Below are 27,500 nucleotides of genomic sequence, written 5' to 3' on the forward strand. Positions count from 1 at the left end.
TGATTGTAGACAATTTTTGTAAAATTCTTGAATGTTTTATTTGATAAAGGTGTCTTTCCTGAACAATGGTGTCATTCGATTATTCTTCCACTTTATAAAAAAAGGCAATGTAAATAATACTAATAATTATAGAGGCATTTCACTTTGTGACATCAGTAGCAAAGTCTATAGCACTATCATTAACCAAAGGATTCAGGAATATGTAGAATATAATGATATAACTGGAGAACATCCAGCTGGGTTTAGACGAGGTTACTCAACAACTGATCATATGTTTACTCTTTTTGCACTCATCCAGAAACAGTTTTCTTTTAACCGTAAACTGTATGTGGCGTTTATTGATTTTGAAAAGGCATTTGATTCCATTAACCGAAATTTATTATGGGCCATTCTGATTAAAAATGGAGTAAGTGGAAAACTCTTCAGTTGCATTAGGGTATGTATAGTGTTGTTAAAACAAGAGTTAGACGTGGTGATAAGCTTACGAATTATGTATGTTGTACTAGAGGAGTTAAACAGGGAGATGTTTGTAGTCCTATTTTGTTTTCATTATTTATAAATGAATTAGCGATAGAAATAATAGATTAGGGAAGGCACGGTGCTAGATTCACAAGTGATATGATGGAATTATTTATTTTACTACTCGCTGATGATATAGTTTTACTCTCTGAGACAGTTGTTGGTTTTCAGACACAGTTGAATTATCTGAAAAATTCAGTCAATCAGTTACAGTTACGGGTTAATTTGGATAAGAGTAACATAATTGTCTTTAGAAAAGGGGGTTATCTGGCAGCGAGGGAAAGATGGGTTTATGATGGTGTTGTTATGCCTGTCGTTAATGTCTATAAATATCTTGGAATATTCTTCTCTACACGTTTGAGTTTTGTAGCTATATGTAAGGATTTATCTAGCAGAGGGAAAAATGCATTGTTACATATTATGAAGAAACTTCGTTTGTTGAATAATAATTCCTTGAAACTATTTCTGAAATTATTTGATATTCAGATACAGCCTATTGTGCTATATGGTTCAGAATTGTGGGGGTTAGACAGAAAATCGGTTATGCATTGTGAATCTGTTCATTTATTTGGGCTTAAAAAATTTTAGGGGTTGAAGTGAGAACACCCAATGATTTAGTATATGGGGAAACTAATATGCACCCAATCTATATTAACTCTGCTATTAGATGCATTCGCTACTGGTTAAAGTTATTAAAAATGAATAATACTCGACTGCCAAGTAAATCTTACAATATGCTATATGATTTAGACTTAAGAGGCAAAACAAACTGGGTATCGAATGTACGAATGTGTGTACGTGAACTTGGTTTTGGGTATGTATGGGAATATCAAGGAGTAGGGGATGAAATTAGATTTGTGCAAATTCTTCGTCAACGATTGATAGATTGTAGGTGGCAGAAGTGGGAAAACCATATTCAAACGAGTGAAAGATTTGAAATTTATCGAAATTTTACCTCTGATCATATAGTAAAGCGATACCTTTTGCTTGATTTTAACAGACACTTCAGATTTACATTGACCAGATTAAGATTTGGAATCTCTGAAGTAAACACACACAGATATCGTTACAAAGCAACATGTCATTCTGAACAATTGTGCCCATTGTGCAAAAAATCAAGAGAGGATGAAGTTCACTTTGTTTTAAAATGCCCTGTGTTGACTGACTTACGAATCCAATTTATTCCCCCAAAATATTATATAAATCCATGCTTGTTTCGGTTATGTTTATTAATGGCATCTAACGATGGAAACATCATACGTAGTTTTGCTATGTATCTTTATAAAGCACTGCAATTAAGAGAGACACTCATTTCTTAGATTCACTGATAGTTTGTTGTGAATGACGTTGTATTGTTTATATTACCAATTGCAATGACACATGTAAAACTGTTATTACCCCCTATTCATATGGGGCTATGGTCTTAATTTAATAAACCATCTTGAATCTTGAATCTCTCCTTCCCCCCCCCCCCTCTCTCTCTCTCCCCCCCCCCTCTTTCTATCCTCCTCCCTCTCTCCCCCCTCTCTCTCCCCTCTCTCTCTCCCCCTCTCTCCCCCCCTCTCTCTCCCCTCTCTCTCTCTCCCTCTCTCCCCCCTCTCTCACAGCCAATCTCCAAGTAACGTGGTCACACACCGATCTGACCTCCAGACCCCTCCACTTAACTCCTTTCTCCAAAGAATCAAGGCTGTCAAAAGATGACAAATGGAACATTTTTGGTGAAACTATGTTAACTTTCTGTGCATGCTTTGATTTATGTATCATGAACGGTTATAACCATAGTAACTTTAGTCCTGGCTACACCTTCATATCAGCACATGGATGTAGCGTTATCGATTACTGCCTTGTTTCCAGCGATTTCATTGACAATATTACCAGTTTTTCAGTTAGCAGCAGAGTTGATTCAGAACATATGCCAGTTTTATTTGAAATCAAAGGGGAATCACCAGTGCCATGTTCGCTCCATTATGAAACAGAAAGAATTGTCTGGAGAAAGGGAAGGATGACAGAATTTACAAAAATATCTAATAGCGATTTGTTCTTTCATAACATAGATTATGCATCCTCTTTGATTGATACAAATATCAACACAGCTCTTCAGGAACTTACGAGCTGTCTAATGAATGCTAGTGCCTGTGTACGCTCAAAGCACCCTGCTAGAAGCATTGTCAAAAGAAAAACATGGTTTGATAAAGAATGCCAGGAAAACAAAAGAATAGTTAGATCAGCGCTGACACTTTTTTTTTTTTTTTTTTTAGAAGATCTGGGGACGTAAATGAGCAAAACATCTATCTACAGCTAAGAAGGAAATATAACAATCTAAAGGACCTGAAAAGGTGTAACTTTAATCAAGGGCGCATCGATTCTCTGATGAGTGTTGCAAACGATTCTCAGGCTTTCTGGTCAGAGATCAGTAAGTATCGCAGTAGAGCCCACTTAGCTAACAACATTTCTCAGGATGAGTGGCTGGTCCACTTCGACCATCTGCTGAATTCTGGCTATGAAGAGAATCAGCACCAACCTGCACTTAACGTCTCGGATTATGGTATTCAATTGTATCCTGGATTCAGACATCACAGCAGAGGAAATTAAGCAAGCCATCCAAGGTCTTAAAAATGGCAAAGCTGCTGGACGATAAGATGATCTTATAAGTGAAATCTTGAAAGTTTCAATAGACCCAGTACTCCCTTTCCTAGTTACATACTTCAACAAACTTTTTAGAGATGGTATTTTTCCAGAGGAATGGACGAAATCTGTCATAATCCCTATATTTAAATATGGGGATTCTAATGATACTAACAACTATCGGGGTATTTCTCTGATCAATAACGTAAGTAAAGTTTTCACAAGCATTTTAAATAATCAACTCGTTTCTTCGGCAGAAACGAACTCAATTATTTCAGAAGCGCAAGCGGGATTTAGAAAATCAGATTCCACCACTGACCACATTTTCACTCTGCATGCCTGCATCGAGAAGCATCTGTCAAGAAATAAGAAATTCTATGTAGCATTCATAGATTTCAGTAAAGCCTTCGACAGAGTACAACACAGCTTATTGTTCGGTGTACTGCTTAGAAATAGTGTTAAAGGTAGAATGTTCAATATTTTGAGGAGTATGTATAGTACGATACAATCTTGTGTTAGATGTGGTAATTCATGCACCAAATATTTCAAATGTATGCCAGGTCTGAAACAAGGATGCCCATTAAGCCCAACTCTATTCTCGCTCTTTATTAATGAGCTTGCACATGAAATGTTTACGCGGGGTAAGCATGGAATACAGTTCCAACCAAATGATACTGAAATATTTATTTTATACTATTTGCTGATGATATTGCTCTTAGGTCTTCCACCATTTCAGGTTTACAAAATCAGCTGAATGTTCTGTCTACATGAGTGTGCACAAAGATTACGCTTGAAAGTGAACCTAGATAAAAGTAAAGTTATAGTTTTTCGTAAAGGTGGATACTTAGGAAAGAAAGAACATTGGTTTTATGGTCAAGATTGCTTAGAAATAGTTAACTCTTACATATATTTAATTGTCCTATTTTCAACTAAACTTAGTTTTGAAGTTGCTACTGGATTTGAACATGTTATTCGTGCTAAGAAAGCTACTTTCGTAATTTTGAAAACTTTAAGGAAACTTGGATACTATTCTCCTAAACTGTTTTTCAAGCTCTTTGATGCTCAGGTCGTTCCCTCACTTTTGTATGGCTCGGAGCTATGGGGTTTCAAACCACGAGAATTCATAGAAAGGATCCATTTGCAAGCTTGCAAATTACTGCTGAACGTCCCACCTTTCACTCCTAATGATATGGTATAGGGCGAACTTGGAAGATACCCATTGTTTATAAACTCTGCCGCGAGATGTATACTATATTGGTTTCGGCTACATAAACAGCCATTGTCTAGATATTCTAGGAAAGCCTATGATATGCTTTACGACATACAAAACAGAAGTAACAATGCACAAAACTGGGTTACTTACGTAAAGAACCTTCTCTGTACAAATGGTTTCGGTTATGTTTGGATGTTTGGGGCAGTTGGGGATGAGAAACTCTTCATACGCAAATTTAAAGAGCGCTTACAGAACTGCTTTTGTCAGCGTTGGTATGCGCATGTGTCAGAAAGCAGGCGCTTTGAATTTTATCATTCGTTTAAAAGCGCCATTGAATGTGAAAAATACCTTGATCACATTAATAACAGATATTTCAAAACAATATTTACACGCTTCAGAATGGGTGTTTCGGCGATAAATAGCCACACCCACCGCTTTTCCCCTGTTGGTCAAATGGGTTGCCCTCTTTGTTCTGCTGACTGTGAAGATGAATTCCATGTACTGTCTGAATGCCCAAACTACAGTGACCTCAGGTTGAAATATTGTATAAATAGTTCCAACTCATACTTGACACGGGATCAGCAATGTGCAAGTATTTTGAATGGTGGACTCGACAGTAAACTAAATCTTTCAAAGTTTCTTTTTCTGGCTTTTAAGCGCAGAGACTTAATGAATCATGAATCACTACCAACATCTAGTTAAGATACGAAAATGATTAATTATGTTTTGCCATTGCCTTATTCAAGTGTCTTCTCACAAGGATGGTCTCTAACTGATACAGTGAGGACGAAAGATTTTTTTATTCATTTATTTGTTTATTTGTTTATCTGTCTGTTATTTATCTACTTATTTGTGTGCCTTGTGTAGGTTCTTTATGTAAATTTTTTTTTTGACGGCCCCATAGAAAAAAAAACAAAAAATTTCGCCCCCCCCCCCCCCCCCCCCCCTTTTTTTTTAAAAACCCCCCCCTTTTTTCCCCCCTTTTTATTCAAAAAAATTTGCCCCCCCCAAAAACCCCCCCCCCTTTTAAAACCCCCCCAAAAACCCCCTAAAAACCCCCCCCCCCCCCCTTTCCCCCCCCCCCCCAAAAAAATTTTTTCCCCCCCCCCCCTTTTTTTCCCCCCCCCCCCCCCCAAAACCCCCCCCCCCCCCACCAAATAAAAAAACCCCCCCCTTTTTAAACCTCACCCCTTTCCCCCACCCTTAAACCCCCTCTTTCCCCCTTTTTTTTTTTACTCCCTTTTTTTTTTTCCCCCACCCCTCCCCCTTTCCCTTTTTTTCCCCCCCCCTTCCAAAATTTCCCCCTTTTTCCCCCTCTAAACGCCAAACCCGATAAAAGGGTCCCCCCCAAAACCCCCCTCTCCCCTTCTTCCCCCCAAAAAACCCCCCCCCCCCCCTTCCAAAAACCCCCGGCACCGAAGCAAAACCCCCCCCAAACCCCCCCCCTACCCCCCACCCCCCCCTCAAACTCTCTCCCCTCCCCTCCTCTCCTCCCCCCCTCTCCCCTCTTCCCCCCTCTTCCCCCTCCCCTCTCCTCACTCCCCTTTGCTCTACCCTTTCACCTGCGTAAGCTCCCTGCTCTTATATTTTCCCCCAAAAAAGGGTTTCCCCTTTCGTCTTTTTTTTTTCTTTCTCAGTTTCTTCCCCCCCTTCCCCCACCTCACTTCTCCCTTCTCCTCTTTTTTTTTTTTTTTTTTTTTTTTTTTTTTTTTCTCTCCCCCCTCCTTTTTTTTTGTGTGTTCTTTGGGGGTTTTCCTTTTTTTTCCCCCTCTCTCTCCCCTCTCTCTCCCCCCCTCTCTCTCCCCTCTCTCTCCCCCCTCTCTCCCCCCTCTCCCCCTCTCTCTCTGAGGTCTTCCTCCTTCGTCCGTTCTGACGTTTACCACTTTTACACTGACGTGATATCAGACATACACACATGCATACATGTATGTGATGATTATACGAAAAGAAGTTCGCGCGTGCGTGTGCGTGTGTATGTGTGTGAATGTGTGTATGTATGTACGTGTGTCTGCATGTGTGTGCATGCGTAAGAGAGAGAGAGAGAGAGAGAGAGGAAAAATAGCACGCGCACACGTACACGTGCGTGCGTGTGTGCGTGCGAGCGTGCGTGTGAGTGTGTTTGTTTGTTTGTAAGTTTGTTTGTGTGTGTGTGTGTGTGTGTGTGTGTGTGTGTGTGTTTGCGTGCGAGTACGCGCGCGCGTGTATGTGTGTGTGTGTGTGTGTGTGTGTGTGTGCGTGTGTGTGTGTGTGCGTGTGTGTGTGTGTGTGTAGACCTGTTCATGTGTGAGTGTTTTCTTTGTGGCGAGAGAGAGAGAGAGAGAGAAAGGGGCCTGGTGGTCAAAGTACAACCACAACTCACCAGAATATACGAGGGACGTGCTGCTCGGACACTGTCCATGCCCCCATCTGACGAAGGAGGAACCTGCAATCACCAACAAATGATGGCCTTTCTACTGGGTTCCTAGATGTTTACCAGAGAATATTTCATTCCATACATTAATAAAATCAAAACGTTGCTTCTTTATGTAAAACAGTTTTCTACTTAAATATTTCGAACTTATTAGTAAAAGATGGCTGCTTTTAATCATCCGGGATTCCTGGAAGAAAAAGCATTCCAAACATCAATCTGTTGGCTTTTGTTTAAAACACACAGCTTGAGAAAATTAAAGATTTCTTTTGTGTGTAGGCTGTTAACGATATGTTTTGTTTGCAGGCTCTGACAATGTGTGAATTCAAGGAAGTTGGCTTTTTATAAACCAGGACTCCCTCATTTCTGTTCACGTCTTCCACAGTACCCTTCTCACCGACATCACTGGCCTTCAGGGAGCCGATCTGCTCTTGAGTACTCTGCAGCTGGTTCCGGATACTCTGCAGCTGGTTTTGGGTACTCTGCAGCTGGTTCTGGGTACTCTGCAGCTGGTTCTGGGTACTCTGCAGCTGGTTCTGGGTACTCTGCAGCTGGTTCTGGGTACTCTGCAGCTGGTTCTGGGTACTCTGCAGCTGGTTCTGGGTAGTCTGCAGCTGGTTCTGGGTCTTCTCAAGGCCAGCTTGCGTGGAATTAAGTCTTTGCTCCTTATCTGGAATTATAACAAGAAAAAAAAACGAAGCAAATTCAAAACCCATTTCTCTCGGAAAGTGTTGCTCTGTTCAATGTGCATCTGGCAAAGTGTGGAGACAGATAGAGAAATAGATAGATGGATGAATGGATAGATGGACAGATACATTGAAAGATGTACTGGGACATAGACAGATATACAGATAACAACATTCCTTCACGGAAGATATTGTAAAGACCGTTTTTTGACAATCTTATAAGAAGGATTTGGAGTCATGGCGACTTCAAGTGCAGACCATCACCCCCACCCACCCTTTTTAGTGTAGTTTCTGCAGTACCTACTCACCAACATCACTGGCCATCAGAGAGCCGACCTCTTCCTGGGTAGTCTGCAGCTGGTTTTGGGTAGTCTCAAGGCCAGCTTGTGTAGAGTTAAGCATCTCCTCTTTCACTGGAATCATAGCATGAAAAAAGCAAATTCAAAACCCCATTCTCTACCAGTGTGTTTTGCTATGTTTAATATGCATATAGATAGATCGATTTATACATACATACATGCAGACAGACATAGAAAGATGCGTGTAGTAGATGGAAAGGCAAACATACATACAGAAACTTTCTTTCATGTCAGGTATTGTTAAATAAAAAATAAAAAAAACTATTAAAAATAAAAAGAAGAAGAAAATTGAACGTCTCTGACATTGTCTTGTAAGATTTTTGAATCATGGCAACTTGGAGTCTAGTCAAGACCCTCACCCCCACCCACCCACCCACCCTTTTTGTTTTGTTGGGTTCACGTATTCTACAGTACCCACTCACCAACATCACTGGCCTTCAGGAAGCGGATCTCTTCCTGGGCTGTTTGTAGCTGTTGCTGGGTAGTCTGCAGCTGGATCTGGGTAGTCTGCAGCTGGATCTGGGTACTCTGCAGCTGGTTTTGGGTCTTCTCAAGGCCAGCTTGCGTGGAATTAAGTCTTTGCTCCTTATCTGGAATTATAACAAGAAAAAAAAACGAAGCAAATTCAAAACCCATTTCTCTCGGAAAGTGTTGCTCTGTTCAATGTGCATCTGGCAAAGTGTGGAGACAGATAGAGAAATAGATAGATGGATGAATGGATAGATGGACAGATACATTGAAAGATGTACTGGGACATAGACAGATATACAGATAACAACATTCCTTCACGGAAGATATTGTAAAGACCGTTTTTTGACAATCTTATAAGAAGGATTTGGAGTCATGGCGACTTCAAGTGCACACCCTTACCCCCACCCACCCTTTTTAGTTTAGTTTCTGCAGTACCTACTCACCAACATCACTGGCCATCAGAGAGCCGACCTCTTCCTGGGTAGTCTGCAGCTGGTTTTGGGTAGTCTCAAGGCCAGCTTGTGTAGAGTTAAGCATCTCCTCTTTCACTGGAATCATAGCATGAAAAAGCAAATTCAAAACCCCATTCTCTACCAGTGTGTTTTGCTATGTTTAATATGCATATAGATAGATCTTCTTCTTCTCCTCTTCTTCTGCGTTCACTCGTATGCACACGATCGGGCTTTTACGTGTATGACCGTTTTTACCCCGCCATGTAGGCAGCCATACTCCGTCTTCGGGGGTGTGCATGCTGGGTATGTTCTTGTTTCCATAACCCACCGAACGCTTACATGGATTGCAGGATCTTTAACGTGCATATTTGATCTTCTGCTTGCATATACACACGAAGGGGGTTCAGGCACTAGCAAGTCTGCACATATGTTGACCTGGGAGATGGTAAAAATCTCCACCCTTTACCCACCAGGCGCCGTCACCGTGATTCGAACCCGGGACCCTCAGATTGACAGTCCAACGCTTTAACCACTCGGCTATTGCGCCCGTCATATAGATAGATCGATTTATACATATATTCATGCAGACAGACATAGAAAGATGCGTGTAGTAGATAGAAAGGCAGACATACATACAGAAACTTTCTTTCATGTCAGGTATTGTTTAAAAAAAAAACCCATAAAAATAAAAAGAAGAAGAAAATTGAACGTCTCTGACATTGTCTTGTAAGATTTTTGAATCATGGCAACTTGGAGTCTAGTCAAGACCCTCACCCCCACCCACCCACCCACCCTTTTTGTTTTGTTGTGTTCACGTATCCTACAGTACCCACTCACCAACATCACTGGCCTTCAGGAAGCGGATCTCTTCCTGGGCTGTTTGTAGCTGTTGCTGGGTAGTCTGTAGCTTCTCCTCGGCAGTCTGTAGCTGGTTGTGGGTAGTCTGTAGCTGGCTCTGGGTAGTCTGTAGCTGATGTTGTGTGCTCTTCAGTTCCGCTTGGAAGTCCGACATCTGCTGCCTCAGGTCATCCACAGCACTGCTCCTGTCCAGTGAGAGTTCTTACGTCACAACATGTCCCTGTGTTCTGTCCTCTCTTCATTCTTGGTTCGTGTAGTTCATAGGAGCCCATCAAAAAATCACATGCACGAGCGGTAAGACAGACACACAGGTACACAGACAAAGACACAGACACAGTACTCCATTCTCTGGAGCTGCGTATGCTGGGAATGATCGTTGTTTCCCACACTGATCAAAGCACCAATAAGAAATGCAGGATCTTCCAGGGAAGAAAGCCTGTCTCATCCTCTGCTTCTCGTATAAACACGAAACGTAATTATTTCCAGAATGAAGTCCCACGTCTGCTTCACTTGACCCTGCCAAGGTTCGAACCATGGACCCATGGACAGATCTGCTAGAAGACTAACGCAGTAACCACTCGGCTATCACTCCTATCTGTTCGTCTTCTGGGTGTGTGCATTGTGACTCCCGTGCACACCTGTGTCTACGAGTGGTCTTTTACGTGAATGGCTGATACTGATGGACCTCACTGGGTAGGCAGCCACATTTCGTGTTCAGGGCGTTACAAAGTGGTGTGTTTATCTTTACATAGTTAGACATAATGATATATGTTGTAGGATCGTTAGTGTGTGTATTAGATATTCTGCGAGAAGATGGCTAGGGTACTATACAGCATGTGTGTCAAGCTGGATCAGTTAACTGGCCAAATACCACGGAGATGCCATCGCCAATCTGCGTATTGGTGGCACTATGTCCTAGGCCCTGGTTAATCTCTAAGAAGTGATGATTTAGTGTTTCCAGAGCGCCTACCCCCATCCCCATCCACCCCCCCCCCCCCCCCCCCAAAAAAAAAAAAAAAAAACCCAAAAAAACCAACAACAACAACAAAAACCCCAAAAAAACTCTTTTATGATATTCACATGTCTGCAGATACATTACAGCACAACATCAGGCATTATCTATAACTCATAAATTGCGAACATCAAAGTGCATATTATGTATGTGTGTATGAACACTGAACACTGAAACGTTTAATGTCGCTAGCTGTATACCTCTAGTGGCATAGTAGGTACAAATCAGAACAAAAATGGTGCAAAACAGAAAAGAAAAAACAGATTTGGAACAAAATAAACTAATAAGAGAAGCAACAATTTGTCACTTTCTGTCATTGCCTTTGTAATAAAAATAAATAAATAAATAAATAAATACATAAAAAAAATAAATAAAGAGCCGATGTGACGGGAGGTTGCTGTTCTTTCTGTTTTTCATCTCCAAGTTTTGGACAGTACACAGTAAACCTCATATAATAATTATTGCAGCACATGTAACAAGAGAACACATCATATCAATACGAACACATCACATTATCAAAATTGACTATCCAAATGTAACCCTTCTTTTTTTTTTCTTTTTTTTTTTTTTTTTACTATGCTCATAGAAATAGTTTTTATTTTGATTAATGAGTATTTGGACCCATAGTTGACTTTTTGCGTATATTTACTGCATCGGGTGTGTGTGTGTGTGTGTGTAAGAGTGCGTGCGTGCGCGCGCGCGGGTGTGTCTGTGTGTTTGGAAATGTTTGTTCTGGGCATGAAAAGATTTTTTTTTGCAGTAATCCTCCATACTCCAGTACGGGTGAAAGGATAATTAAATTTGAAACTTGTGTGCGTGAGAGAGAGAGAGAGAGAGAGAGAGAGAGAGAGAGAGAGAGAGAGAGAGAGAGAGAGAATGAAAGAGAGAGAGAATGAAAGAGAGTGAGAGAGGGAGAGCTCACACTTATGCGCTCATGCAAAACAGAAGACCAATGTACTCACAGTTGTGTGCATTGCCTGACGCTGTCTCGCACTTTCCCTAATTCTTCCTCCACCTCGTTCGTCTTTCTCTCACAATCTTCCAGCTCATCCCTCAAATACCGTCGGTCTCTGGCCAGTTTCTCTCTCAGGCAGGCTACTTCTTCATCCAGGTATTCCTTCAGTCTGCGATCTCCTTCTTTCCTCTCTTCCTTCTCGTATGTCAGGCCCTCTTCAATCTGTTCCTTCAGGAGTTTGTCTCCCTCTTTGAGCTGTTCTCTGAGGTTGCTGTTCGCTCGTTCCATGATGAAAGTATCCCCATGCTTCACGTAGCATTGCAGCATCAGCTGTGCTCCCTCTCGGACTGTTTGACCACTGCAGTTGAGGGCAGAAGGATCAGGAGTCAGGTCCTCTTGTGGTGAACTGGTGACCACTGGCTCTGCTCTAATGCTGAGGAAGATGGCAAACACAACACAGGACACAACAGTCCACTCCATGGTCAGGTTTCTGCAGAAACGCTCAATGGGTAAAAGGCTGCGCGCTGTTGGTGTTACGACTCAAACCGTTTGGTTTCGATACTCCCGTTTGGAGCTTTTTATGGATATGTGGCATGACCCATGAACCATGCATACTTTGCATTCATTGGCAGGAACGATTGCGTCTAGCCAATGGCAGCCTTCATTATCACGGACAGCAGCCAGCTCATCACAAAGTTCAGTGCTCCGCCATGAGCTCATTACGTCTATGGAGGTCACCATACTGCGCAGTTGAAACTCCCATTGTCGATTGTTTTCCAAATGTGTCAGAGGTGACAGATGAGATTCCTGAAATAGTGAGCGAACGTGGGTCAATGTGAAGATGACTGGGTACCGTGCTTGGGCTGGCGTCAGCATGGCGGGTTGCTGAAGGATTCTGAGCACTCGTGATGTCACTGCTTGTCAGGCCAAGGACACCAACAACCCTTGAGATTATTAGTGTTCACGGTCAGGCCAGACTTCGTTCCACTTGAGAGACACTTGACCTGGATGTGTGTGATGTCACTCTGACCTCAGCCATCGCAGGAAAGCTGCTGGGCGAGCTCAGCCTCTGCTTCCGCCACCTCCCACTCCTCCCCCCACTCTCCCTCTTCTTCCTCTTTGGGGTCAATATGGCCACCGCGCATGGAGAGATTTGTGAGTGGAGTGTTGTTGCTGTGTGTGAGGCGTTGCAGGGACGTCACATGACTGGATCACACCACTGTCAGCCCCCCCCCACCCACCCCAGGCCCCCCCCCTCCCCTGTTCTTGTCATGCTCTGTGAAGGACTGGGTCATGCAGTTCTCTACATGTGTGTGTGTGTGTGTGTGTGTGTGTGTGTGTGTGTGTGTGTGTGCATGTGTGTGTGTGTGTGTGTGTGTGTGTGTGACTGTCTCTCAGGGACAATACAGTCAGGCTGTGTGCGATGCCCCACTTGTTTCGTTCAAGTGATCCGGGTTTGTTAATGCGTCTCTTTTCCCTCAATAATTTTCGCCATTGTTCTGGTAAATCTCTCTCTCTCTCTCTCTCTCTGTGTCTCTCTCTCTCTGTCTCTGTCTCTCTCTGTCTTTCTCTCTTTCTCTCTGAGGGAAAGAAATTTGGTCTGGATTCTAACGGCTCTCTGAGAGAGGTAAAAATAATAGGAATTTGGCCGGCCCTGTGTCAAAACTGATCAAGTAGGGGGTAATGTACGGAAGGGTACAAATGTAACTCGAACACCGGAAAACTCCCCTGTCAGCTCGGGCCGTGTTTGCCTCGTGCGGGCCACGTCAAACAGTTGTGCGTGAGGAAATAAGTCCAGTTCAACACAAATATGATGGTAGGTCAGGCTGGTGTGTGTGTGTGCGATGTGTCAGGGAATGTTTCACACGATGACATGAGGGGGTGTGGGGGTCATGGTTGTTTTGCCAAAGACAATGTCAACACTTTTGTAAATAATAAAACCTCGTTTGGTGTGAATGTCACAGCATGTTCTGTGGAATCCTTTAGACGTTTTTTTTTTTCTTTTTGTCATGGAATATAAATGGTTTCCGTTCTAAGTTGATATTTCGTGACTTTGTAACATATATTTCATCCTTTGATTTTATATCTCTTATTGAAACTTTTGAAGACGGGCGCAGTAGCCGAGTGGTTAAAGCGTTGGACTGTCAATCTGAGGGTCCCGGGTTCGAATCACGGTGACGGCGCCTGGTGGGTAAAGGGTGGAGATTTTTACGATCTCCCAGGTCAACATATGCGCAGACCTGCTAGTGCCTGAACCCCCTTCGTGTGTATATGCAAGCAGAAGATCAAATACGCACGTAAAAGATCCTGTAATCCATGTCAGCGTTCGGTAGGTTATGGAAACAAGAAGATACCCAGCATGCACACCCCCGAAAACGGAGTATGGCTGCCTACATGGCGGGGTAAAAACGGTCATACACGTAAAAACCCACTCGTGTGCATACGAGTGAACGCAGAAGAAGAAGAAGAAACTTTTGAAGAAATCTGTGAAACTGATTTGTTTGCTGGGTTTAAAATATATGGGAAGCCTGCTCTAAAGTTTACAAAGCAAGAGAGGAAGTCTGGTGGAATTTTCTGTTTAGTTAGAAATGAATTTTGTCCATTTATTCGTGAGTTAAATACCACATATGAAAATATATGTGCGTTCCTTATTGATAAACGATTATTTGGTTTCCTGAAAGATGTTCTTTACATATGTGTTTATGTGCCTCCAGAAGGATCTCCATTTTATACATACTTTGATTATGATCAAGGAATAGCAATACTTGAAGCTTGTTTGACTGATTTACTGTTATTATTTGATGATGTTTATATAATGCTCTGTGGTGACTTAAATAGTCGAATCTCGAATATTTCTCCAACCCATGATATAGAGTGTCAGTTTAAAAGTTGTTCGGTTAATTCGATTCGTAGATCTCAAGATTCTGTTGTCAACTCTTATGGAAAAAAAATTGCTTAACATGTGCACTGCATTAGATTTGACTATTGACTCTCTCTCTCACTCTCTCTGTCTCTGTCTCTCTCTCTCTCTCTCTCTCTCTCTCTCTATCTCTATCTCTCTCTCTGTCTGTGTGTGTGTGTGTGTCTCTCTGTGTCTCTGTCTCGCTCTCACACTCTCTCTGTGTCTCTCAGTCTGTCTCTCTGTCTCTGTCTTCTCTCTGTGTCTCTGTCTCTGTCTCTCTCTCTGCCTCTCTGTCTCTGTTTCTCTCTGTCTGTCTCTCTCATTCTGTGTGTGTGTGTGTGTGTGTGTGTGTGTGTGTGTGTGTGTGTGTGTGTGTGTCTCTCTCTCTGTCTCTGTCTCTCAAATAAGAGTATATCTGAGACGGAAAAGTATATTTCAGTTCTAAACAATAAATGGGACAGACTTAGTCTTGCTCGGTTCAGGCTAAGGGTATTGGGGCTGAATGTCAGTAAAAGATGGTACTCCATTGACGCATCCTCTCGACCCCCATGCCCTATGTGTGGAGCGCAGACAGAAGACGAAATTCATTTTATTTTTGTGTGTAACGCCTACAGTGATATCCGTAAACAAGAGAGGCAAGGCCTTCAAGACTCACTTGTGATACTGGATATGTGCTTGAAAAAATAATTTCCGTGAGTGAAGGTCAAGGAAATGTTTGATTCTGGATAGTTGATGGGTTTTCTGGGCTGTCTTTTTGCAAAGGGAATTCATGTGAGGATTCCAGATGAGATTGTTGTCGATTATGATCCCCAGAACTTTATGATCACTGACCTGTTCAATAGGTTCACCTTGAATTTGGATGGAAGGAAAATTATATATAGTGTTTTGTCTCTTGTCTGGTTGTGATTAATGTGCATTTTGTTTTCTGTGGGTGAAGAGACATGTGGTTTAGTTCGGTCCATCTAATGAGTTCATCAGTACTTTCTTGTAAGTCTTTTGCAAGAGCGTCAATGTCAGTATGAGATGTGTGGATTTTTGTATCATCCGCCAAAAGTTCGCAGACGGTTTTCATATGGAGCGGCAGGTCGTTTACATATATTGAGAATAGTAAAGGGCCTAGAATAGACCTCTGAGGAATGCCATAATAAAGTGTTGTTGGTGCTGAGACCGATGTACTCATTGTCACGCATTGTTGCCTGTTTATCATATTATGACTTAAGCAAACTAAGACTATTGGTTGACAGACCATATTGTTCAAGTTTTCTAAGTAAGAGGTTGTGGTCTATCACATCAAATCCTTTTTTTTAATCAACGAATAAAACGCCACAATACCTATTTTTATTGACATTGGTAAGCCAGTCATCTACAATGTTGACAAATGCTGTGTGTCATGAATGCTTTCGTCTGAAACCAGACAGATCTGTGTGTAAAAGCTTATTGACATCAAAGTGACGTGAAATATGCTTGTTTATGTGCTTTCCTAGTGGTTTTGAAAGAACAGAAATAATGGAAATTGGCCTGTAGTTTGAAGGATCGGTGGTGTCCCCTGATTTGTAAATAAGAATAACTTTCGCTCTCTTAAATGTGTTCGGAAAGTAGTTTTTGTCAATCCACAGATTAAGAATGTACGTTAATGTGTCCGTAATAACTGGAGCGACTAGTTTAAGAATTCTGCTGTCGATGCCATCCAGTCCACGGGCTCCTGTCTGTTTTAGATAGATAAGGTAGTTATAGACTTCAAATACTGTTATGGGTGGAATATCTAATTTAATTGATGTGTATTTATCAGTTACGACAATACAATTTTGAATTTTCAAGGTCATTCAATTTTGTGCAAACTGTGGTAATAAGTTTCTTGGTTTTTGTGGAAAAGAGTGTATTTAGTTGATTCACAGAAACATCTTTGATCACGGTTGATTTTGACGAGGATTGCTCGTTGGAGAGTTGGTTTACAGCTTGCCATACTGATTTTGGGTTTTCTTTCAAGGATAATAAGTCTCGGTAATATTTCTTCTTTTCTCTGCGAGAGAGAGAGAGAGACAGAGACAGGTGGGAAGGGGGAAGAAAGAGACCTTCAAAACAGGAACTCAGCAAAGAGAGAGGCAGTTGTGTGTGTGTGTGTGTGTGTGTGTGTGTGTGTGTGTGTGTGTGTGTGTGTGTGTGTGTGTGTGAGAGAGAGAGAGAGAGAGATGGGAAGGGGAAGAAAGAGACCTTCAAAACAGGAACTCAGCAAAGAGAGAGGCAGTTGTGAGAGAGAGAGAGAGAGAGAGAGAGAGAGAGAGAGAGAGAGAGAGAGAAGCCAGACGGACAGAAATGCACAGCGACAGTTTAAGAGACATAACTCTTGAAACGTCTGATCATCTAAGTTTGTGCACAGTTTTCCCCCTTCCCACCAGGACGCTAATGTTGGGTTGACGGCAATATGTGATGTGAACAGGCTAAAAATAGAATCAGCTAAAAATAGAGAGTGGGGCTTCCCGCTGCTCTCAATAACCATCCTTTGTCATCCATGACGCAACAAAGAAGAAAGTGTGTGCATGTGTCCTGGTGCCAGTGTGTGTGTGTGTGTGTGTGTGTGTGTGTGTGTGTGTGTGTGTGCTGGTGCCAGTGTGTGTGTGTGTGTGTGTGTGTGTGTGTGTGTGTGTGTGTGTGTGTGTGTGTGACACGCATTCACTCAAGTATGAATATACACACATAGAGTGACGCGGATGGAGAGACAGACACATAAAAACGCACGTAATTACATACATGAGCATAAACGCACGCACATACAAGCATGCACACACATAAACACACGTATGCACGAACCCTCTGGGGAGGGGGGTGGGTGGGTGGGGGGGCTGACAGTGGTGTGATCCAGTCATGTGACGTCCCTGCAACGCCTCACACACAGCAACAACACTCCACTCACAAATCTCTCCATGCGCGGTGGCCATATTGACCCCAAAGAGGAAGAAGAGGGAGAGTGGGGGGAGGAGTGTGAGGTGGCGGAAGCAGAGGCTGAGCTCGCCCAGCAGCTTTCCTGCGATGCCTGAGGTCAGAGTGACATCACACACATCCAGGCCAAGTGTCTCTCAAGTGGAACGAAGTCTGGCCTGACCGTGAACACTAATAATCTCAAGGGTTGTTGGTGGCCTTGGCCTGACAAGCAGTGACATCACGAGTGCTCAGAATCCTTCAGCGACCCGCCATGCTGACGCCAGCCCAAGCACGGTACCCAGTCATCTTCACATTGACCCACGTTCGCTCACTATTTCAGGAATCTCATCTGTCACCTCTGACACATTTGGAAAACAATCGACAATGGGAGTTTCAACTGCGCAGTATGGTGACCTCCATAGACGTAATGAGCTCATGGCGGAGCACTGAACTTTGTGATGAGCTGGCTGCTGTCCGTGATAATGAAGGCTGCCATTGGCTAGACGCAATCGTTCCTGCCAATGAATGCAAAGTATGCATGGTTCATGGGTCATGCCACATATCCATAAAAAGCTCCAAACGGGAGTATCGAAACCAAACGGTTTGAGTCGTAACACCAACAGCGCGCAGCCTTTTACCCATTGAGCGTTTCTTCAGAAACCTGACCATGGAGTGGACTGTTGTGTCCTGTGTTGTGTTTGCCATCTTCCTCAGCATTAAAGCCGACCCAGTGGTCAGTTCACCACCAGAGGACAGATCCATGAGTCCTGATCCTTCTGCCCTCAACTGCAGTGGTCAAACAGTCCGAGAGGGAGCACAGCTGATGCTGCAATGCTACGTGAAGCATGGGGATACTTTCATCAAGGAACGAGCAAACAGCAACCTGAGAGAACAGCTCAAAGAGGGAGACAAACTCCTGAAGGAACAGATTGAAGAGGGCCTGACATACGAGAAGGAAGAGAGGAAAGAAGGAGATCGCAGACTGAAGGAATACCTGGATGAAGAAGTAGCCTGCCTGAGAGAGAAACTGGCCAGAGACCGACGGTATTTGAGGGATGAGCTGGGAGATTGTGAGAGAAAGACGAACGAGGTGGAGGAAGAATTAGGGAAAGTGCGAGACAGCGTCAGGCAATGGACACAACCGTGAGTACATTGGTATTCTGTTATACATATGCATGAGCGCATAAGTGTGAGCTCTCCTTCTCTCTCTCTCTCTCTCTCTCTCTCACACACACACACACACACACACACACACACACACACACACACACACACACGCGCGCGCGCGCGCGCGCGCGCGCGCGCGCGCGCGCGCACACAAGTTTCAAGTTTTAAGTTTTAATTATCCTTCCACTCCTACTGGAGTACAGAGGATTACTGCAAAATAATCTTTTCATGCCCAGAACAAACATTTCCAAATACACACACGCACGCATTCATAGACACACACCCGAGGCAGTAAACATACGCAAAAAGTCAACTATGGGTCCAAATACTCATTAATCAAAATAAAAACTATTTCTATGAGCATAGTAAAAAGAAAAAAAAAAGAAAAAAGAAGGGTTACATTTGGATAGTCAATTTTGATAATGTAATTATATGATGTGTTCGTATTGATATGATGTGTTCTCTTGTTACATGTGCTGCAATAATTATTATATGAGGTTTACTGTGTACTGTCCAAAACTTGGAGATGAAAAACAGAAAGAACAGCAACCTCCTGTCACATCGGATCTTTATTTATTCATTTATTTATTTATTTATTTTATCATAAAGGCAATGACAGAAAGTGACAAATTGTTGCTTCTCTTATTAGTTTATTTTGTTCCAAATCTGTTTTTTTCTTTTCGGTTTTGCACCATTTTTGTTCTGATTTGTACCTACTATGCCACTAGAGGTATACAGCTAGCGACATTAAACGTTTCAGTGTTCAGTGTTCATACACACATACATAATATGCACTTTGATGTTCGCTATTTATGAGGTATAGATAATGCCTGATGCTGTGCTGTAATGTATCTGCAGACATGTGAATATCATAAAAGAGTTTTTTTGTTTTTTTGTTGGTTTTTTTTTGGGGGGATGGGGGTGGGGGTAGGGGCTCTGAAAACACTAGATCATCACTTCTTAGAGATTAACCAGGGCCTAGGACATAGTGCCACCAATACGCAGATTGGCGATGGCATCTCCGTGGTATTTGGGCAGTTAACTGATCCAGCTTGACACACATGCTGTATAGTACCCTAGCCATCTTCTCGCAGAATATCTAACACACACACTAACGATTCTACAACATATATCATTATGTCTAACTATGTAAAGATAGACACACCACTTTGTAACGCCCTGAACACGAAATGTGGCTGCCTACCCAGTGAGGTCCATATCAGCCATTCACGTAAAGGACCACTCGTAGACACAGGTGTGCACGGGAGTCACAATGCACACACCCAGAAGACGAACAGATAGGAGTGATAGCCGAGTGGTTACTGCGTTAGTCTTCTAGCAGATCTGTCCATGGGTCCATGGTTCGAACCTTGGCAGGGTCAAGTGAAGCAGACGTGGGACTTCATTCTTGAAATAATTACGTTTCGTGTTTATACGAGAAGCAGAGGATGAGACAGGCTTTCTTCCCTGGAAGATCCTGCATTTCTTATTGGTGCTTTGATCAGTGTGGGAAACAACGATCATTCCCAGCATACGCAGCTCCAGAGAATGGAGTACCGTGTCTGTGTCTTTGTCTGTGTACTTGTGTGTCTGTCTTACCGCTCGTGCATGTGATGTTTTTGATGGGCTCCTATGAACTACACGAACCAAGAATGAAGACAGGACAGAACACAGGGACATGTTGTGACGTAAGAACTCTCACTGGACAGGAGCAGTGCTGTGGATGACCTGAGGCAGCAGATGTCGGACTTCCAAGCGGAACTGAAGAGCACACAACATCAGCTACAGACTACCCAGAACCAGCTACAGACTACCCAGAACCAGCTACAGACTACCCAGAGCCAGCTACAGACTACCCAGAACCAGCTACAGACTGCCGAGGAGAAGCTACAGACTACCCAGAACCAGCTACAGACTACCCAGAGCCAGCTACAGACTACCCAGAACCAGCTACAGACTGCCGAGGAGAAGCTACAGACTACCCAGCAACAGCTACAAACAGCCCAGGAAGAGATCCGCTTCCTGAAGGCCAGTGATGTTGGTGAGTGGGTACTGTAGAATACGTGAACACAACAAAACAAAAAGGGTGGGTGGGTGGGTGGGGGTGAGGGTCTTGACTAGACTCCAAGTTGCCATGATTCAAAAATCTTACAAGACGTTCAATTTTCTTCTTCTTTTTATTTTTAATAGTTTTTTTTATTTTTTATTTAACAATACCTGACATGAAGAAAGTTTCTGTATGTATGTCTGCCTTTCCATCTACTACACGCATCTTTCTATGTCTGTCTGCATGTATGTATGTATAAATCGTTCTATCTATATGCATATTAAACATAGCAAAACACACTGGTAGAGAATGGGGTTTTGAATTTGCTTTTTTCATGCTATGATTCCAGTGAAAGAGGAGATGCTTAACTCTACACAAGCTGGCCTTGAGACTACCCAAAAGCACCTGCAGACTACCCAGGAAGAGGTCGGCTCTCTGATGGCCAGTGATGTTGGTGAGTAGGTACTGCAGAAACTACACTAAAAAGGGTGGGTGGGGGTGATGGTCTGCACTTGAAGTCGCCATGACTCCAAATCCTTCTTATAAGTTTGTCAAAAAACGGTTTTTACAGTATCTTCCGCGAAGGAATGTTGTTATCTGTATATCTGTCTATGTCCCAGTACATCTTTCAATGTATCTGTCCATCTATCCATTCATCCATCTATCTATTTCTCTATCTATCTCCACACTCTGCCAGATGCACATTGAACAGAGCAACACTTTCCGAGAGAAATGGGTTTTGAATTTGCTTCGTTTTTTTTTTCTTGTTATAATTCCAGATAAGGAGCAAAGACTTAATTCCACGCAAGCTGGCCTTGAGAAGACCCAGAACCAGCTGCGGACTACCCAGAACCAGCTGCGGACTACCCAGAACCAGTTGCAGAGTACCCAGAACCAGCTGCAGAGTACCCAGAACCAGTTGCAGACTACCCAGAACCAGCTGCAGAGTACCCAGAACCAGCTGCAGACTACCCAGAACCAGCTGCAGACTACCCGGAACCAGCTGCAGAGTACCCAGAACCAGCTGCGGACTACCCAGAACCAGCTGCGGACTACCCAGAACCAGTTGCAGAGTACCCAGAACCAGTTGCGGAGTACCCAGAACCAGCTGCAGAGTACCCAGAACCAGCTGCAGAGTACCCAGAACCAGCTGCAGAGTACCCAGAACCAGCTGCAGAGTACCCAGAACCAGCTGCAGAGTACCCAGAACCAGCTGCAGACTACCCAGAACCAGTTGCAGAGTACCCAGAACCAGCTGCAGAGTACCCAGAACCAGCTGCAGAGTACCCAGAACCAGTTGCGGAGTACCCAAAACCAGCTGCAGAGTATCCGGAACCAGCTGCAGACTACCCAGAACCAGCTGCAGAGTACTCAAGAGCAGATCGGCTCCCTGAAGGCCAGTGATGTCGGTGAGAAGGGTACTGTGGAAGACGTGAACAGAAATGAGGGAGTCCTGGTTTATAAAAAGACGACAACTTCCTTGAATTCACACATTGTCAGAGACTGTAAACAAAACATATCGTTAACAGCCTACACACAAAAGAAATCTTTGATTTTCTCAAGTTGTGTGTTTTAAACAAAAGCCAACAGATTGATGTTTGGAATGCTTTTTCTTCCAGGAATCCCGGATGATTAAAAGCAGCCATCTTTTACTAATAAGTTCGAAATATTTAACTAGAAAACTGTTTTACACAAAGAAGCAAAGTTTGGATTTTATTTAATTTCCCTTAATGTATGGAATGAAATATTCTCTGGTTATCATCTAGGAACCCAGTAGAAAGGCCATCATTTGTTGTGGTGATTGGAGGTTCCTCCTTCGTCAGATGGGGGCATGGACAGTGTCCGAGCAGCACGTCCCTCGTGTATTCTGGTCAGTTCTGCTTGTACTTTGACCACCAGGCCCCTTTCTCTCTTTTTTCTCATCTCTCTCTCTCTCTCTGTCTGTCTCTCGCCACAAACAAAACACTCACACATGAACAGGTCTACACACACACACACACACACACACACACACACACACACACACACACACACATACACATACACGCGCGCGTACTCGCACGCAAACACACACACACACACACACACACACACACACACACACACACTCGCAAGCACGCACGCACAAACGTGTACGTGTGCGCGTGCTATTTTTCCTCTCTCTCTCTCTCACTCTCACACACACGCATGCACAAACAGAGTGAGGGGGAAAGAAAAAAGGTGAGTAGTGAGAGGGGGTAGAGAGAGGGAGAGAAGGAGAGAGAGTGGGGGGAGAGAGAAGGGAGGAGGAGAGAGAGAGGGGGGAAGAGAGAGGGTGTCGAGAGAAGGGAGAAAGAGGGGGAGAGAGAGGTAGGGAGAGGGGGGGAGAGAGAGAGGGGGAGGAGAGAGAGGGGAGAGAGAGGTGGGGGGAGAGAGGGGGATAGAGAGGGGGGAGAGAGAGGGTGTAGAGAGAGGGGGGGGAGAGAGAGGGGGAGAGAGAGGTGGGGGGAGAGAGAGAGGGGGGAGAGAGAAAGGGGGAGGAGAGAGAGGGGGGAGAGAGAGGGTGGGGAGAGAGAGGGGGGGGAGAGAGAGGGGGAGGAGGAGAGAGGGGGAGAGAGAGGGGGAGGAGAGAAGAGGGGGTAGAGAGGTGGGGAGAGAGAGGGGGGAGGAGAGAGAGAGGGGGGGGAGAGAGAGAGGGGGAGGAGAGAGAGGGGGTAGAGAGGTGGGGAGAGAGAGGGGGAGAGAGGTAGGGAGAGAGAGGGGGAGGAGAAAGGGAGAAGAGGGGGGGAGGAGAAGGGGGAGAAAATGGGGGAGGGAGAGGGGGATGAGGGGGGGAATGGAGAGGAGGGGGGAGAAAAGAGGGGTGAAGAGGTGGGAGAAAGGTTGGGGGTTATTGTGATGGGGGGAAATTCTGGGGGGCGTCTCCGGGTTTTCTGGATTTTCCGCGTGATAAGGATTGTTTCTCTTCCTTTTGGGTCTTTTCTTAGTTTGCCCGCTCTTACTCTCTTCCCCCTGTTTGTCTCGCGCTGTTTTCTGTTCTCTTATGCTCTCTCTTATTTTCTCATCTCCTTTGATTCTTCCGTCCTCTCTTTTTCTCGTCTTTTGGGGTACGATTGGCCCCGTCTCTTTCTTTTCCCCCCTTTGATTGTTGCTTTTTACTTCTTTCTCGTTCTTTGCGTCTTTTTTTCCCTTCCTCTTATTTTTCTCTCTACTTCCGTGGGTTTTTTCTCTTTTTTCTTACGCGTTGATGTTGTTTCTTTTGATTTTCCCTTTTTGTTTTCTTTTTCTTTTTTTCCTTTTTTTTTCTACCCTACTTTTTTCTTGCCTCTACCTTTCTCTCTCTTTCCTTGTCTCTCTTCTTTTCTCCTCTATTCGTCTCTCCTCGCTCTCTTTTTCTCTCTGCGCTGCTCTCGTTGTCTTCCCTCTCTCATTTTATCCCTACTTTTATTCCCTCCTGCCCCCCCCCCCCATCTCCCCTCTCTAGTCCCTATCCCTTGTGCCAGCAACCCCTCCTGCTCCTCTCGCTCTGTCTACTCTCGCTCTCTCCATTACTGATCCTATCCCATTTCCCCACCCCCTGTCCACAGAGCCCAGATAAAATCCCCCCGGGACAATTGCCGTCCCATGTCAGCTTGAGTTGGGTTTAGGTTACAGGTAGTGTTGGGGGGGGGTGGGGGGGGGGGGGGGGGGGGGGGGTGGAGGTAACAGAAACCCGGGGGGGGCTCCAACTTCCTGTGTTTTAGGGAATACCCCGAGTGGACAACACAACTCTCCCCAACACTTTCCAGACTGGACGGTGCAGAATATCAGGCTGTCCCATGACGTTATGACAGGACGTCGTGTGCCCGTCGCCGAGCTCCTCAAACCACAACCCTTATGATTCCCGCCACCAAACCGTCCTGCTGGGTGGACAGCCCATACAGGGTCATATAGAGTTGGGTACTGAAAAATTGGGCAGAACGGGAATTGTTTGTTGGACAGAACAGGGAAACCGGCAGACCAAATGGCGCTTGTTTATATCCTGTGCTCACGTGTGTTATAGTTTCCCCCCCTGCCCGCCCCTTTCGTGAACAAAAGGTGGTGACATTTTTTTCTGCTCGTTACTTTAACAGCACATGTCTTGAATTATTCCACCTTTCGATTTTTTTTTTTTTCTGTAAAGACCACGTAACTTTTGTAATCCCCGCCCTCTCTCTCTCTTCTTTTCTTTCTCTCTCTTCTTCTCTCTCTCTCTCTCTGTCTTCTGTCTCCTTTTTTCCCTCTGTCTTTGTCTCTTCTGTTTTCTCCGTCTTTGTCTCTGCTGTCTGTCCCCTTCTCGTCTTCTTCTCTGTCTCTCCTTCTATTTCTCCCTTTCCTCCTTCCCTGCATGTCTCTTTTTTTCTATTTGTCTTTCTGTCTATCTTCTTCCCCCTCCCCTCTCCTCTCTCTCCTCTCTCTCTCCTCTCTTTCCTCCCCAAATATTAAGACATTTTTGAATTGACTCTATGTCATCCCCCAATCCTCCCTCCCTTTTTTTCCTTTCCCCCTGTCTCTCCCCTCTCTCTCTTCTCTTGTTTTTCTCTCTTTTCTCTCTCTCTGTTCCTCTCTCTCTCCTCTCTTGTCCCCCTCTCTCTCCTCTCCCTCTCTCACTCCTCTGTCTGTCTTTCTGTCTAATTATAGCAACCTCCCCCAAATTGAAACTTACCCCCCAATCATCATTTTTTACCTCTCCTGTAAATTTGAAAAAATTTCTCCTTTTTTTGCATAAAGCTTTCCAAATTCAAGAAATGTAATGAAGTTCGTGACATATTTTTATAGTCCGTCATACTGAACCGTAGCAAATGTTTTAAACACAGCATGTTTTTTTTTAAAAAACTATATAAAGTTATTGAAAAATTGACCGAAAATATCATCGTGGTGGGTGGTTTCTATTATCCCCTATTGTTTCTATATTAACACACCCACACACACACACAACACACACCTACACACATATATATATAAAATATATATATAAATTTTATATTAAAATAAGAATATTTTCACCTACCCCTTCTAAGGGTCAAGCCTTACTAAAATAAAACCCCTCTGGAATCTCTCTCTCTCTCTTTCTCTCCTCCTCTCCCTCTCTCTCTCTCTACCCCCCCTCCTCCCCCCCCTCTCTTTCCTTTTTCCTTTCCCCCCCCACCTTCATTCCTAATCTTCTTTACCTTCCTGCTCTCATTCCCCCCTTTCTTCTTCTTCCCCTCTCTCTCTCCCTTCTCTCTCCCCCTCTTCTTCCCTTCTTCCCCCCTCTCCTCTTAACTCCCTCTCTCTCTCTCCCTCATCCCTCTTTTCCCCCCTCCCCCCTCTCTCCCCTCTCTCTTTCCCCCCCTCTCGCCCTCTCCCATCTCTCTCTCTCACCTCTCTCTCTTCCCCCTTCTGCCCCCTCTCTCTCCTCTCCCCCTACAATTTTCCAACCCCCCTCTTTTCGCTTTCCCCCCCGCTTCTTTTCGGTCTCCTTCTGACCGTTCCCCCCCCTTCCTCTCTCTCTCCCCCTCTCCTCTCCCCAATTTTTCCCTTAAAAATCACCTCTTCCTTTTCCCCCCCCCCCCTCTCTCTCCCCCCCTCCTCTCTCCCCTTTTTTTTTCCTCCCCCCTCCCCCCCTCTCTCTCCCCCCCCCCCCCCCTCCCCTTTCCCCTCTTTCCACCCCCCCCTCTCCCCCCCCTCCTCCTCCCCCCCTCTCCCTTTCCCCCCCCCCTCTCTCTCCCCCTTCTCTCCCCTCTCTCTTTTCCTTTTCTCTCCCTCCTCTCTCCCCTCCTCTCTCCCCCCCTCCCTCCCTCCCCCCTCTCTCTTTTCCCCCTCTCCCCCCCCTCTCTCTTTTTTTCCCCCCCCCTTTTTCTCTCCCTCTCTCCCTTTTACCCCCCTCTCTCCCCCTCCCCCTCTCTCTCCCCTCTCCCTTCTCTCTTTTCCCCCTCTCTCTCTTCTCTCCCCCCCCCCTCTCTCCCCCCCTCTCCCTCTCCTCCCCCCCCTCTCCTCCCCTCCTCCTCTCCCCCCCTCCTCTCCCCCCCTCTCTTCCCCCCTCTCTCTTTCCCCCCCCCTCCCCTCCCCCTCTTTTCCCTTTCCCCCTCCCCCTCCCCCCCCTCTCTCCTCCCTCTCTCCCCTCCCCCCCCCTCACCCCACCCCCCCCTCTCCCCCCCCCCCCACTCCTCCCCCCCCCCCCTCCCTCCCCCCTCTCCCTCCCCCCCCCCCCTTCTCCCCATCCCCCCCCCCCCTCCCTCCCCCCCCCTCTCTTCTCCCTTCCCCCCCCCCCTCCTCTCCCCTCCCCCCCCACCCCCCACCCCCCCCCCCCCCTCCCCCTCTCTCCCCCCCCCTCTCTTTCCTCCCCCCCCTCCTCCCCCCCCCTCTCCTTCCCCCCCCCACCCCCCCCCTCCCACCACTGCTCTTGCGAAAATTCCAGTCTTTGTACAATCTCCAAATTGTGATGCAGTCATGTTGTCTTTTCTTCTATACCCAGTTGTTATCTGAAGTGACAGTAAAAAAATGTTTTTTAATTAAAAAAAAAAAAATGCCCCCCCCACCCCCACAAAAAAACCCAACAAGTACATGTGTGTTGCTGGGATTTTTTCCCTTTGTTTTAATGTGTAGCTCACTGAAAATAAAGTTTTTACTCTAATAATTCTGTGTTTTATGACTCCTTTCTCCTCCTCCTCCTCCTCTCCTCCTTCTCCTAATCATCATCATTGACATTTCAATGACTCTCTCTTACTTAAACTCACCTCTCTCTCTGTCTCTGTCTCTCTCTCGGTCTCTCTCTGTCTCTCTCTCCCCGTCTCTCTCTCTCTATCTCTCTCTCTCTCTCACCCCTCCATCCCCCATTCTGGTCTGTGGTGCGGTGTGTGTTGTGTGTGTTTGTTTCTTTCATTGTCTTCATTTTCCCGATGCATTTTACTAACTCAATGCTTATGCCT

General features: G+C 44.8%; 1 protein-coding gene and 1 pseudogene across 2 annotated transcripts in view; one reads left to right on the top strand and one right to left on the bottom strand.

Moving 5' to 3' along the window:
* LOC143289749 (uncharacterized) overlaps positions 1-12,344 on the bottom strand; it is a 14,460-nt gene extending 2,116 nt beyond the window's left edge. The window contains exons 1-7 of the mRNA XM_076598842.1: positions 11,565-12,344; positions 9,570-9,775; positions 8,724-8,828; positions 8,232-8,399; positions 7,759-7,863; positions 7,162-7,434; positions 6,717-6,779 (exon numbers count right to left, since the gene is read on the bottom strand). Of these exons, the coding sequence (XP_076454957.1) occupies positions 6,717-6,779; positions 7,162-7,434; positions 7,759-7,863; positions 8,232-8,399; positions 8,724-8,828; positions 9,570-9,775; positions 11,565-12,037 (1,393 nt within the window). The 5' untranslated portion in view covers positions 12,038-12,344. The remainder of the gene's footprint in view (positions 1-6,716; positions 6,780-7,161; positions 7,435-7,758; positions 7,864-8,231; positions 8,400-8,723; positions 8,829-9,569; positions 9,776-11,564) is intronic.
* Positions 12,345-17,658: 5,314 nt separating this feature from the next.
* Positions 17,659-27,500, top strand: part of LOC143289417 (uncharacterized) — a 63,175-nt pseudogene continuing 53,333 nt past the window's right edge. The window contains exons 1-5 of the transcript XR_013056243.1: positions 17,659-18,521; positions 20,255-20,586; positions 20,942-21,046; positions 21,372-22,001; positions 22,400-22,462. The product of XR_013056243.1 is annotated as an uncharacterized LOC143289417 (transcript). The remainder of the gene's footprint in view (positions 18,522-20,254; positions 20,587-20,941; positions 21,047-21,371; positions 22,002-22,399; positions 22,463-27,500) is intronic.

This window comes from Babylonia areolata, chromosome 14, assembly GCF_041734735.1.
Source record: "Babylonia areolata isolate BAREFJ2019XMU chromosome 14, ASM4173473v1, whole genome shotgun sequence".
Classification (NCBI taxonomy): Eukaryota; Metazoa; Mollusca; class Gastropoda; order Neogastropoda; family Buccinidae; genus Babylonia; species Babylonia areolata.